Consider the following 14,538-nt stretch of genomic DNA (forward strand, 5'->3'; position numbering starts at 1 on the left):
AGGATATGTGAATGGATTAAGCAACATAGCAGAGAGATGAATCTTCACAAGACTGATAGGTATGTCTTTCCATGGAATACATGTATAGGCCGAGATTAATGACGATAACGACGAAGTTATATGTAGAAATAGATGGATGTATGTGCATGTGTGCAAATGCACATAAAGCATATATGTAGAAATAAATACGTGTCAAACACAATATTTACATAAATACCTGTATAATGAGCTCTGACATCTGTTTTTATACTCTGGTATTTTTGTTTATAAGCTTTCACTTCAAAGGAAAATCCGAATCAGAAGTCATCGCATAAAAACACCAGAAAGAAGACTGCACACGGGCACCTACCCAACTAAAAGTTTACATTTAGAAATCAATCCTGAGAGCTGAAAAAACAAAAATCTATAAACTATCTTTAACTAAATATCAAAAGAGAACTCGAGGAAGAACAATACTAATTTTCAAGGTACTGTATCACCCATTTGCAACTATTTTAAGTGACATGATGGAAGCTCCCAATCTAACCATGGCATTTACAATTTGTAATCACTTCACTCCAGAGAAACATGTATCGCATCTATCTGAAGGTTGCAGGCCATTTTTTTTAAAAACAAATTACGAAACTAGACGTGTAGAGAGGGAATAAGATAATCTACGTCCAACAATAATATCTTTTCCAAAATAATTTAGTGAAAATGTGGATGGTCAGACTAATATCATTATGGAGCAAATCTAGCAACAAAACCAGCAGATAGTAATGTTGACCATAGAAAATTATGAAAAATGTTCAAAATGTTGCATGGAATACTGTTCAAAATGTTCAGAAATCCAGCAGATAGGAATACTGATGACCATCACAAATACCACAGTTATTCAATAAAGTATTACATAGACCATTCCAACGAGTGCATTGCACCTGGTTAATCCCCTTGCACTACAGCGCTCCATCACGGGAGCCTCGTTCCACATGATGGGTTTTAATGGGTAGAGATAGAGATCTCTATCGCTGTCAGAACTCGAACCTTCTAGCTTAGTCCACAAGCAGCTATACCTACCTGTGATGGTCGCAAATAACGTAGTACATATCTCCCTAAAATGTTCTCAACAGGAAGAGGTCCCCTGTTGTCACACCAAATAGAAATAAATCGCAGCAGTTCAAAAATACATAATGTTAATGAACGAAATTTACCACAAAGATCTTGACTCTTCCAATACTCACCAAATATGAGAGTCACAGCTATTGTTGCGGTTGTCACCCATTACAAATACACAACCATCAGGCACACGCTGCATTTAGACACATCATCAAGGGATGGAACTTTAACTTTCAATTAAATTGCATTCTATCCAACCCACAAGGGAATAAATAAACTATGATATATAATACCTGCATGCTCTTCCTATCAATATGGGATTGGACGGAGAAAGGGGGAACTATAAGAGACAGACCAAGCAGGTGCACAATCTGAGGCTCATGAATTTTGGACACGAGACACTCAGATGTCAACAACATTGAGTCCACCAGGTATTTCTTTGGTTGATCAGCAGTCATATATATTGGTTGGTCAATCAATCCTTTATCCTGAATTGACCATATGCCCTGGTGGTGAGCACTCAGAAATGTTGTTCAAGCGCCACACACTGCTGGTACATTAATATAAAAACTGACTATGTTCAATTTACATCAACAAAACACTACATATATAAATTTATAAAAGAAGAGGATGACATGAACTGGTAAAAAGCATATCAAAACTCATGATTATGAAATGTAAGGGCATCAGAGAAACACACTATTGCAGTCATGTCATATGCAGCTGGCTCTGCTATAAAGTCTTCAGTTTTAACAATTCCATTTACCAAAAGCTTCCCATTGCAGACCTGCCAAGTATAATCTCAAATTGGTATCAATAAGTAGAAAATATTTCATTCAGAATAAGCAAAGTCAATGAAGAATATGGATTTTCTAAATGGGTTGGTGGTATGTACAACTGCTCAATTATGTTGCAAAGATAGAATCTGTCGAATTATCCTAAGCAGGACATGTAGATTTGCAAGGGACTCTATTTTGACTTTTTTGGTGGTATCTAGTATATACAATGTGGAGTCATGTATCATGTCACTATATGGGCTTGTACAATAACAATATAGTAGTTCACTAGCTCATGAGGACAGGTCATCATAGTGTGCTATGGATCAATATACTGATCACTAAGAAAAGAAGATCAAAATTGAGCAACATTTCAGACAGAGGGAATCATGATTTTGATACAACAGAGAACTAGGATCAATTAAAATCCATGCCGTCATCAGCAGGACTAGTGTGCAGTATGCATAGATGATAGAATGCAATGGAGAATTATATAAAACTAGGGAATCCAATTCAGTTCACAGGATTCAATTAACCATCACACTGAATATGGAATTATGCCTGCCATGTAAGAACCCTTCAAATCTTCAAGTAATAATTAATCAACTTCAATGTCAAGGTATCTTTAGATATTTAGATTAAAGTTTGACACATCTTGACTATACGCTTATTTATTTAAATTTCATCTTATGCATGGATGCAACTGAGGCAAGACTTAGCCCCTTGACAATTATCTGCTATACAAAAATTTGCTACAAACAGGAATACTATTTATGCAACATCTTTACAAACGAAAGGATGCAATTCTCCAAGAAAATTTCAAAAATCAACTGACAGTAAGGTGATAACAAATAGGATTGTATAAATTATAAAAGACAGCAAAGAGCCAGAGATGATGAGCAAGGAATTCTAAACATACAATGATTTCTCAAGTCGCCCCCAACCTCTTAAGTATTGGAAGAAGCACATCATTGGGTTATTGTTCGTCACTACAAACCTAGAGAAAAAGGTCTGTTTGCCAATGGAATGGGAGGCAGTTATAAATAGAAAAGAACCATTACTCTATTGACATTGCAAATATCTCCACACCTCATACAATAGAAAGGAGAGTCCTCAAGATGAATCTTCAATGCTTTCACAATGGTTTTTGCTTCACTCTACAAGCAACAAAGTCCTCAAAAACCTGGAAAGAACAAGGGCTTCATTCCTCCAATCAAGATGCCAAGACAAGAAAATGATCTTCAAATAGACACCCTCATTAAAAAAATGTAGCTGATCTACAAATGTATTCAAGAAAAGGACTTTATCCTGAACAATGCTGCCAAAGTGTTCCAACAAAATCTAGCACCCCAGATGATATAAAGACCCAAACATCAAAGGGCTAGTCTTGTGCAACTCAGAAAGGCTATCTACTGTCACCACAATAACTCGTCCTTTAACTTTTGATTGGCTTTTAGAGTTGAGGCACAAAGTGATTTGAAGAAAATCCTAATCAAAACAAATGGTTGTAATATATGTAAAATAATGAGTGGTGTGAGAAGGAAGGACGAAAAAAGCCTACAAGAAGTGTCTAATCACACCTTGGGCAAATGGAATCATGGAAGCATAGATCAAAGGGAGTGAATGCATGAAGATGTAAGGCAATAGGAGCTGCTATGCATGCCACAAATCAACCTTAGCTTGCTGATTTTTATAGCAGAAAATTACCTTGGAAGGCTAGAGGTACCATACTTAAGCATGGTTATGAACATGAGGTTATATTAATCTAACAAAAATTGGGTTTATTTTATGAAAGGTTAACACAACCACAATAACAATAAGAGGGACAACATCCTCAGATTACTCTATCTACATGAATCCTGGTTCATTAACAGGCATTCATAAGATGCTATGAGGATCTCCTAATATGAAAAAAACAGCATGTGAAAAATAAGTGCGCAATGAAAGCCTCAGAGAAAATGCAAATATACCTCCAATCCTCCATAAGGCTCCAAGCATGCGAGTGTAATATCTTGGATTAATTTAATTGCAATTAATAGGGCATTTGCTTCGGAAAAATCAGACCATGCATTTTTATTCCAAAATACTCCATAAAACTCTCACAATTCACACAATAGATATTGCCAGCAAATTAATTAAATTTGCAATATAAACACAAAAATGTTGCAACACAAAATGCACACGAGAAATCGCTGCAAACTCAGCTAAATTCAGTCTTATTATATTATATAGGGCTCTATGAACCTCTTACAACCAGCAGCAAATAGCTTACAATTACTCCTCAAATCATCGAAAATGAAGCCCAAATTGGAGATCTGAGCAATCCCCATGTCCAACCCACAAATCAGCTCCAAGGATACTCACCAATGAATGTCGATGAAGCCTAATGAGATTTCTGAAAGAAACCTCCACAATAGTGAGTTGGGGTTTCATCCAACACACCAAGAAACCCAAGGGTTTTCATCCTAGAGCTCTATGAACCTGAAACCAAGTTCTCCAAAGTTCAAACCTCTCAAAGAGAAAATAATCCAAACCAAGATGTTCCCCAATGACTTGCTCTCCCCTCTTTTAAAGACCCGATGGAACTCTCTCCAACCTTATAAAAGCACTTTTATCATAATATTTTATTTCCATTCTAGAAGTTTCTCACCTTGCATTTTATTTTATTTTCATTCAAGAGGCTTCTCCCTTTTATTTTATTTAAGTGACTTTTTATTTTTATTTAAGTCGCTTTTAGTCCCGGAAAATGAAAAATTTGCCTCTATGATTTCTCCAACCACTGAAAATCATTTTTCATCATCCCATCCTATAGATCTCTTCATCCTGGTTCCAATAAGCTATTACATTGAGGTGTTTCTCCAAATAACACCTTTCGTGCATTTAATTAAGACATGCTCGATAATAACCCCGTTTTACGGGAATCGTCAAAATGTAATGGAACCAAGAACAAACTATGCAAAACTAACCCCAATGATGAAATAGAACAAGCGATCCTCATCGAACACCATAAAACTCCTCCAATACCCTTCGGGCCCACTAATTACTTAATCTCGCTCCTATGATTTGGCTAACACAAACTCTAGGAATCCATCCTAACCGCATCATAAGGGAAACCACAAATGGGGATAGTACAAATCCTCCCACTCTAAGATTGCTTTCCCTCAAGCAATCCACATTTGTCAACTGTAAAGGCATTTGTACACCAATACCAAAATCCCATATGAACCATTGTGTCACATCATGCCTCTAAACCACCCAATCATGAATGGATCCCTCAATACCTGGATCCCAAACAAGCCTCTGACTCATCCTGCCACCAATAGATCCACCTGGATCCCACTGCCAACTCAGGCATCTTGTATCCCTCATGTCTAAGGGCTCCTGTTGTGTTATGCCCCTGACTAAGAATATCCTCCCAAGAATAACCCCATCAATAGAATACCAACTTGTAATCTCTCGTCAATCCATCCTGTGGGAAGGATGGAATGCATGAACACCTGTACACAGAACAAGTCCACTATGGCAATGTTACACTATGCTCAACTCATGTTGCTTTGCCTGGTCAACCCATAAGGTCCATCTAGAAAATTATGCCCCTCTCTCTAATGTACAGAGGTGGATTGATAGTGCTGCAAGTCCTGTCTATTACTCTTGAAGAGGGTTGCTTTGAAACTCCACAATATGCTCCCCTGGTTGCCCAGTTAGGGACGTTAGCTATTCCCCGACGCTAGATAGCCTCGCTGCTAACTTGGCACACACAACTCCAAGCTCCTCAAGTTTACTGATATGTTGCAAGATGATGCCTCGGAGTGTCTGGGTCTTCTTCTTCATTTCCATAAGATCTGTCCTGATATGCTCAATCTTCTCCTGGCGGCTATCATCTAGAAGTCTTGTATCCCTGCTAGATACCTCTGCATCTAATTGCACATCATCAATGGGTGTCCCCAAAGATATATGCTCAACACCCTCATCCACTGCCCCAACTAGAGCCTTCAACGAGCTCTGTAAGGATGACTCATAATGCCACTATGTATGTCATACTCATGTTCATGCTCCTCTAAGTGGTCTTCTTCACACATGGGAATAATCTATTGGCCACCATTGTCAACATCCTAACATGATTGCTCATGCTCATCAAGGGTATTCTCATGAAAATCAATGGATTCAACTATAGTAGAAGAACCCATCTCATTCTCATCAAATCTATTTGAAAGAATCCTCTCTTGTTCTACCATTTTACTTGAGCATGAGTGATTAGGCTCCCATTAGAGAAATTTTGAGGTCTAAAATGGGCCTTTTAAGAAAAATGTACAACCAAAATAAACTTTATAAGAACCAATAGGATTCAAGATGATGATGTCAACCATGGGGATGATTCACTATTTTTAGAGTAAAAAGGTAAAAATATTAAAAAATAATAAACTAATAAAACTACTTTTTCAACTCATATTTTCAACTTATCTCCCTAAGGTTTTACTCAAATTTTGAGCGAGAGTACTCATTGGATGCAAAATTTAATTCCTCATCCAAAGAGTACCCATGTTGTATACTTTCGATGGACCCTGCTACACGAAAAATGAGAAATACATGAAAAACGTGATAAAATGAGAAATGCATGAAAAACATGATTACAATCACGTTTTTCATGTATTTCTCATTTTTCGTGTAGCAGGGTCCATCGAAAGTATGCAACATGGGTACTCCTTGGATGAGGAATCAAACTCTGCATCCAACGAGTGTTGCCACTCAAAATTTGAGTAAAGCCATAGGGAAATACGTTGAAAATACGAGTTGAAAAAATAGTTTTTTCTTTTTTCTCTCTCAAATCTGATGATGTAATCTAATCTTATTTTATTATTTCCACTATTATAATTTCCTTAGAAGGCCCATTTTAGACCTCAAAATTCCCCTAACGCAAGGTCCCTTGCAGCTGAAAGCAAAGATTTTTCCTCCTTAATCCATTCTTGTTCCCTGTTTGAACCTTTGCATTCTTGTCTTCACCAACACCATTCAAGCGATCAAATGAACAAATTCGCTCCTTCATCCTCATCAGTTCCTCCTTGGTCAACTACCTTTTCAACAGTCTCATGTTCTGCTCAACCAACCTTTCTGCTAGTTCATAAGCAACAAGTGAGACAATCTATTCCCTTCTCCAAATGGCCAACAATTTGGATTGTAGTTGCTTACAAATGGCATCATGGTCTCCCATAACTAAAGACAAAATAGTTTGCATGTTTGTTTTGACATTGTTTGGATGATGTTCCTTAATGTTGAAGAAGCATTGGAACATTTGAAGAATCAAATCATTGCACTCTAGATCAAGCATGATGTCATATGATTTGACTCTAGCCATGACTTCTAAAATCTTGAGCCTCTTTCCAAAGGTAGGACCCATAGTGTTATCCAACTCCTAAAAGCTTTCTACTATCAGCTGGAAAATTTTCATCATAATGTCATCATTGTAAGGAGGTATAGGTGAGTTTAACCTTATGATCTCACTAAGATAGGAAGCAACCATAAGTCTTACCACTTCACAAGGGTGCTCCAAAAACTTGTGTTGTATCAAAGCAAGCATTGATGGTTTTAGGGCACAATTTAAACTCCTCCAATCTGATTGCTTCACCCTTGAAAGATGGGAGTCTAATTCCTCCAAATTGAAAAGGGCCTTCATTGTATCCTTCATGATCTTCAAGTCTGACCCAAGTGCAAAGAAAAAATTTCTTATCTCATGTTCCCTCCACAAATCTCTTGGTTTCTCTAACTGTAGAATAGCATGGACTCCTCTTGAAAAGCGCCTGTCGTTCTGCCTCTTTCTTTGGTCTATAAAAACATTGCAGCCCAAAGAACCAACATCTGCATTGTTGTGTTGATTCCACCTTCCCTCTAAGTTATTAAGGGCATTTGTGAGGCCTTCTAACCCCTGCTTCCATTTATCATTCATGAGCAAATTTTCAACAGCCATTAAAAAGTCCTCAAGGGCATATGAGTCCTCAAAAATTCACATTGCACCAGCGTTTCAACAAAACACAAAAATAAGAGATCATTGCCAAAATCACATATGTCTAATCAAGAAGCACCTCATCATTACTCTCAAGACATGTATTCAACAATATATTAGAAACCCTCTGAGATGCAGCCATCAAATTACTACTAATTCCTAGTTTGGGACTTTTAACAAATAGTACCAGCAGTCAAATAAAAAAAGCAAACTCGGAAGTTAAAGGAACTCTTCATGAGATGTTATGGAACCTTATAATATGCTTCAGAATGTTTCTTTTTGAATTACGCTAACCCCGTATGCCCTTATATCGCTAATTCGTTGCAGCCAAGAAAAATTCACCCTACTCAACTCTCATACATCCAACTTAATTTGGCCCAATTACTTAAATAATGAGGCCTCCCGAATCCATATGCGGTGAAAACTCAACATCACGCTCACAACAGCTACTAAAGAATTGACCTCCAAAATTGGTTATACACACGAAATAAATTCCACCCTCAACAATTGACAAACTTGGCCCTAGTCGACGACATCAAACTTGGCCAATTTATCTTCAATTTAGCTCCCTGATTAGATTCAATTCAACTTGAGAAATTTGATTCTTGGCCCTAACACAATGTGATTCTCGTTCTCAAGAACCTGGCACACACAAATTCAGCCCCATGAATTGTTATTTGGCCTTATTAACAAAGATCAATGGGCACATCTCTTCAAACTCAGCCTCTAGCAAAGAAATTGATGTGCCCATCCCCCGTCGAACATGTCCTTGTTTAACTTTAATGATTTTTTCCATGCGACAATGAACTCGGAGGAATGTGGCACCCCATATAATTTTGTTTTTGGACCAATCTGCTACAGGGTCAAATGAGCAACGCTAAAACACATCAGGGTGCATACGATGATACACGAGCTATCAATGATCTGATATGCGTTTTGGAATCTACCACTTGCACAACATTATGGAAACACAACAATCGATGATAAAAAATATTAAAAAAACTCCTTGTGTTCATAGAGACAGAAGCAATAATGCGTTTTTTCACCAAGAAATACACCTCATCGTGTTGAAATTAGGATACCATGTAGAATTTCTTATCATGGTAATTACTTATGACTGATATGCATTATTTTCTTAGCATTTACTTTGATTAGTTATTTCATCAAGCAATTACACATTAACAAAATGTAGAGATGATAATGCATAAGAGACACCAAAAGTTAGGCCAAAGGCCAGGGAAAAACTGACAAGGGTCACATCCATCAGTCCAAGCTACTCTCTGAATACCAAGAACTTCCCCTTCAGCAAAGCCTTAGTGAGTATATCTGCTATATGCTCATCGGTCGAAATGTGATGGAGTCTCACGACTCCTCTATGCACCATGTCTCTAATGTAGTGATATGTGATCTCAATATGCTTGGACTTTTTATGAAATACGGGATTCTCTGCCAATCGAATCCCACTCTTGTCACGGTATATGACTGTCGTATTTAGAACCTGCTCAAACAACTCTCCAAAGAGCTTCCTCAACCAAATTACTTCACAACTAGCCATGCTAGCAGTAATGTACTCTGCCTCAACCGTGCTTAAAGCCACAGAATTTTGTTTCCTACTCATCGAAGATATCATCGTAGATCTCAAACTAAAGCAACACCCTAACATGTTGTTCTTGTCAATAACGTTTCCACCCTAGTCAGCGTTAGTGAATCCATGAAGTCGTACATCACCGGAAGAATATCTCAGACCAAGGTTAATCATCCCATCCAAATATATCAATACGTATTTGGTAGCAACCCATTGTGCATGAAGGGGCTCAATCATGAATTGACTCAAAGTGTTCACTGTAAAGCATATATCCGGACGGGTGTTCACCAGGAACATCAATGCCCCAATCAACTATCGATACTCAGAAGGGTCTACCAAGTCAAGTCTAGAAATGTCTCTACATAACTTCTTGAAATTCATCTCCATTGGTGTAGCTAGGTACTTGCATTCATTCATTCCAAATCTTTCTACTAGCTTCACAACGTACTTTCCTTAAGGAAAATCTCTCCAGGTCTCTGCCAAACCTCTAATCCCAAGAAGTAATGCATCATACCAAGATCCTTCATTTCAAATTCGAATGCCAACGCCCTTTTACACTCAAGCATCAAGGGATCACTACCTATCAAGAATAAACTGTCAACATATAAAACCAAAATTAAAGGCATACCTTGGACAACTTTGAAGTAGAGGTTCGGATTGGCACCGATTCTCATGAATCCAGCTTCACCGGGTAACTATCAATACAGGCACACCAAGCTTTGGGGGCTTTCTCTTCAACCTACAAACGTGAATCTTCCTATCTTTCACTTCAAATCCTTGATGCTACTCAACATATACTTCTTCCTATAGTATGCCACGAAGAAATGTCGTCTTTACGTCCATCTGGCGAAGAGTCCATCCTTGACTTGCAACAAGGGCAACAATTGATCCAATAGTAGTGTAGTGGGTAACGTGAGAAAAAATATCGCCATAGTCGTCTCCCTCTTTCTAGGAGAAACCTCAGGCCACAAACCTTGCTTTTTACTTCTCAATGCTTCCATCAGCGCCATGCTTGATCTTGTATAGCCATTTTGAAGTTACAACATACTTCCCTTAGGTCTCAGCACAACATCCCATACATCATTCTTCATAATCGATTCATATTCTTTGGCCATGGCATCCTTCCAAACATGTTCATTCACAGCTTCTTCAAAAGTAGAAGGCTCGGTATGGATCATAGTGCTCATTGTTACAATGTATCTTTGATATCGACATGGCTTCTTACTCTCTCTAAAGGTGCTTTGGCAGGGACATATTTCTCAACATCCTGTAAAGTATCACGAAGCGATAATGGTATCTTCCTTGCAAAGGGATCACTTGGAGGAGGATCCAAGTGGTCCATAGGCTTCATGGGATCATCAACTATGTCCTTCTCAGATTTTGGCACAAAAGGACCTTCTAACATGTCAACATCACCTTTCTTTTCAACGAGAGGAGGCGGAGGGAGATCCCTTGCTTTTCCAAGGGCAACTTCTTCATTGAAAGTTACATCGTTGCTAAACTCGATCTTCCTTTGACCAGATATGTATATCATAAATGCTTTAGAATTCTCACAATAGCCAGCAAACGTACCTTTCTTTCTGGTGGCTTCTAGCATGTTCCTCTTGTCCTTCTGCACATGGAAATATATGGGGCATCCAGATATATTGAGATGACCAATGTCTTCACACCTATGAATACTTCCTTGGGAGTCTTGTTGTCCAATGTTTGATGAGGAAACCTGTTTTGTACATAGAATGTTGGATTTGTAGCTTCTCCCCAGAGGAACATCGACAACTTTTGATCATGGAGCATAACTCGGGAAAATTCCACGATGGACCTATTCTTTCTTTCGACCACTCCATTTTGCTCAGGGTTATAAGGTACAATAGTTATTAACTTAAGGTGTGAATGTTTTAGAAACACACACAGATCAACATCAAGTTAATCCTAGACATCGATTAAGATCTAATCTTGGCCATTGAGGTCTCAACAGAGGATTATAAGAAGAAGATGATGGGGCTTGGAGAAATAACTTTGAGAAGTTCGATTTCATGAGCAGATCAATTTCTAGAGTAGCAGCAGTTAGTTGTCGGGGAGAGAGCTAGTGAGATCGAAGCAATGAGAGAGGGGCAAGGACAGTGAAGTCGGAGGAAGGATTCCAAATCCAGTGAGTGCATTTGCATAGAGATAGAGAAGCCATAGTGAGGTTGATGCAGAGCAGCGCAATAACCTCTACAGGGAATTTCGAATCTACTAAGGAAAAGCAGAGCTTCAGTGCTAGAATCCGGGTAGAGGCTCTAGAGGCTAGGAGAGACATTTTCCCAGATAGCAGCAGACCAGACGACTTGAGGAGAAGCTGGTTCGAGTTAAGTGCAAAAGTGACTGGGCTAGGGTGATGCAGTAGCTACGCATAGCCAGTTTGGATGGCTCAACTTGCGCTGATGTCAAAGCCCAGATTTTCCTGTGGAGTGAGGAAATTCCCCACTAGATTTTTTCTTGCCATTTTTTCTCTGTAGGATTGCCAGTTTCGGCATCAAGTTGTACTCATATTATTTCACTGTTGCATAATATAAAACCCTCAGCTGCTACACCGATTTTCCCAAGTTGAGTTTTTCTGGGGACATTGGTCCAAAAATAACTGTCATTTTATATGTGTGTGCTAGTATTTCTTCCAGCATTTATTTCTTCCGTAGTTTATTTGTGTAGGTTGCAATGTGGTTGATTCAGTATTTGTTGTAGCAAAAAGTAAATAAATTGTTAAGAATTAATTTAACAATTACGAGAATTATTTCCAGTCGCTGCAATAGGATTCGGGTTTTCGAATTTTCACAGAAGCAACTCTAAGGGAGTTGTGGGTGTCTAGATCATGGAGCAGAGGATTCAGCTGAAGACATGGAGATGTGGTCTTGACAGGTTACATGGCGAGATGGGCTGGGAGTTCTGGTGGATCGATGGTGAACTTGGCACACTTCAATACGTTGTGTGGATGTTTTCAGATCGTGGGCTTCCTTTGTCTTGTCATGGATGGTTGGGACAGCTCGAGGGTTTCCTTAGCATGGACGAGATCATGTTGGTCAAGATGGCTTCATGTGATGGACTACAAATTGACAGGCTAGTGTCTTCATCAGATCGTGATGTTGCATATCCGATATTGGAGGGATTTGCATGAGTCATTTTGGAATTTTCGCTATCATTGTTTTTCTACAAGGCTTCAGAAGTTGAAATTGCAACTAAGTGGAGCCAAAAAATTGGTGAACTTCGTGTACAAATTTCAGATCTTGGTTCGCTATATTTTCGGAGATATGATCTGAGAAAATTAGGGTTTTTGTAGGCTCCAAAATTTCATCTCAAACAAGTAACCTAGGGAAAATCGTCATAACTTTCTCTTCGAGCGCCAAATTTGAATTTCGTAAAAGTGAATAAAAAATGCACGGACTGTATTTTTTCGGATATCATTTTCAAGGTCGAAGGTCGAAACAATGACACATGGTACTCCATACAAGTTTTCTCTACTAAACCAGTCTATAATCAGGTCATCATGGGAGATTGGGCATAGCTCTTTCTTGAATAATCCAATTGCAGTCTCACTTATGGAGTTGGAAAGAAGACTCAGAGGGCTACCACAGGATGAAAGTTCAAATCTTGGAGATCTGAAATTACAGAGATACAACAATTTCAATATCGAGCTCCTAAAAGCAAGAAAAAGGTGTGTATTTTTTTAAATTTTGCATAACTTTTGTTTGAAAAATCAATTTGAAGTGATTCAAAGGAAGCAGTGAAGCATAGATATCATTGTTTGATTCCAAAATGCCTCGAAATAAAAAATGGACACACATAGTAAGCAACCAAAACTCTCTTCTATGACACATGAAGAAGAGGAAGAAATGCAGCATGATATATCAAATTTATGAGACCAAGTGCAACAAATTTTGCTCTCGCAAAAAGTAACAAAAAATGAATTGGAAGCCATGATGAATGTTAAGATAAATGGTATAAAAAGGGACATGGGAATTAAGATAGATGGTATAAAAAGGGACATGGGAGTTTTTAAAGATGAATGTCAAGATAGAGGCGCTGAAGGAAGGATTGGCAAAGTTGCTAGAAGAAAGGCTCCCCAGTGGTGACAAGGTAATCTATGAAAATCATGATGAGGACAAAAGGAATACGAATTATGATTTTAGAAACTCCAATGTTGGGTTTAAGAACCACAACATTCCAAAGATCGATATGAAGAAGTTTGATGGCAAGTATTGGGTAACATGGATACTACAGATGGAGCAATATTTTGATCTTCATGATGTGCAACACACACACAAATTACACATTGCATCTTTATATTTAGAACCCAATCATTTTATATGGTATCAATGGCTTTGTTCTCGTAAACGACTTGTCACTTGATCAATTTTTACGGAGGAAATGATAGCACATTATGAGGATACAAAGAGAAGTGCCTTCTTTAGCCAATTGATAAATCTCAAACAAAAGGGTCCAATGGTGGAGCACATTCAGGACTTCCAAAAATTGAATATCAGGGTAATTGATATTCCAAGGGAGCATAGGATTGATGTCTTCATAGGGACTTTAAAAGATAACATCCAACATGAGGTTCGCCTTTGGGAGCCTGATTCATTGGAGAAGGCATTCAAGGTGGCAAGAAAAGTTGAAAGCAAAATTATGGCAACAAGAAAATATACCACTCACAACTATAAAGATGGAAGTGTTGTTACTCCTAGCCTTCCACAACCTACAAGGTTGACGCCACAACAATTGGAGGAAAAAAGAGAAAAAGGGATTTGTTACAGTTGTGACAGAAATACACTAAAGGTCATAAGTGTGCTGAGAAGATATTATTCTACATAGATCGTGAAGAGGAGGAAAAGAAAGAAACAAGAAACATCAAAAAAGGAGGATATACACCAGGAACCAACCCCATAGAAAGAATAAATGAATCTGACTATATCTTGCAATGCATTGGCAGGAATTACCACTCCTCAAACTCTCAAGATAGAAGGATATATCAAGAAGAAAAAGGTAATATTTTGATTGATTTAGGTAGCACTCATAGTTTTATTCATTGTAAGATAGCCAAGGAATTGAAT

General features: G+C 38.2%; 1 protein-coding gene across 1 annotated transcript in view; it reads right to left on the reverse strand.

Annotated features, from left to right (window-relative positions):
• Positions 1-733: 733 nt before the first annotated feature.
• LOC149192220 (chloroplast processing peptidase-like) overlaps positions 734-14,538 on the reverse strand; it is a 188,068-nt gene continuing 174,263 nt past the window's right edge. The window contains exons 4-6 of the mRNA XM_089406337.1: positions 1,796-1,882; positions 1,221-1,288; positions 734-1,120 (exon numbers count right to left, since the gene is read on the reverse strand). Of these exons, the coding sequence (XP_089262463.1) occupies positions 1,027-1,120; positions 1,221-1,288; positions 1,796-1,882 (249 nt within the window). The 3' untranslated portion in view covers positions 734-1,026. The remainder of the gene's footprint in view (positions 1,121-1,220; positions 1,289-1,795; positions 1,883-14,538) is intronic.

Source organism: Pinus tabuliformis, chromosome 2_2 (genome assembly GCF_031772625.1).
Source record: "Pinus tabuliformis cultivar Carrire ecotype Pingquan chromosome 2_2, CPIR1, whole genome shotgun sequence".
NCBI lineage: Eukaryota > Viridiplantae > Streptophyta > Pinopsida > Pinales > Pinaceae > Pinus > Pinus tabuliformis.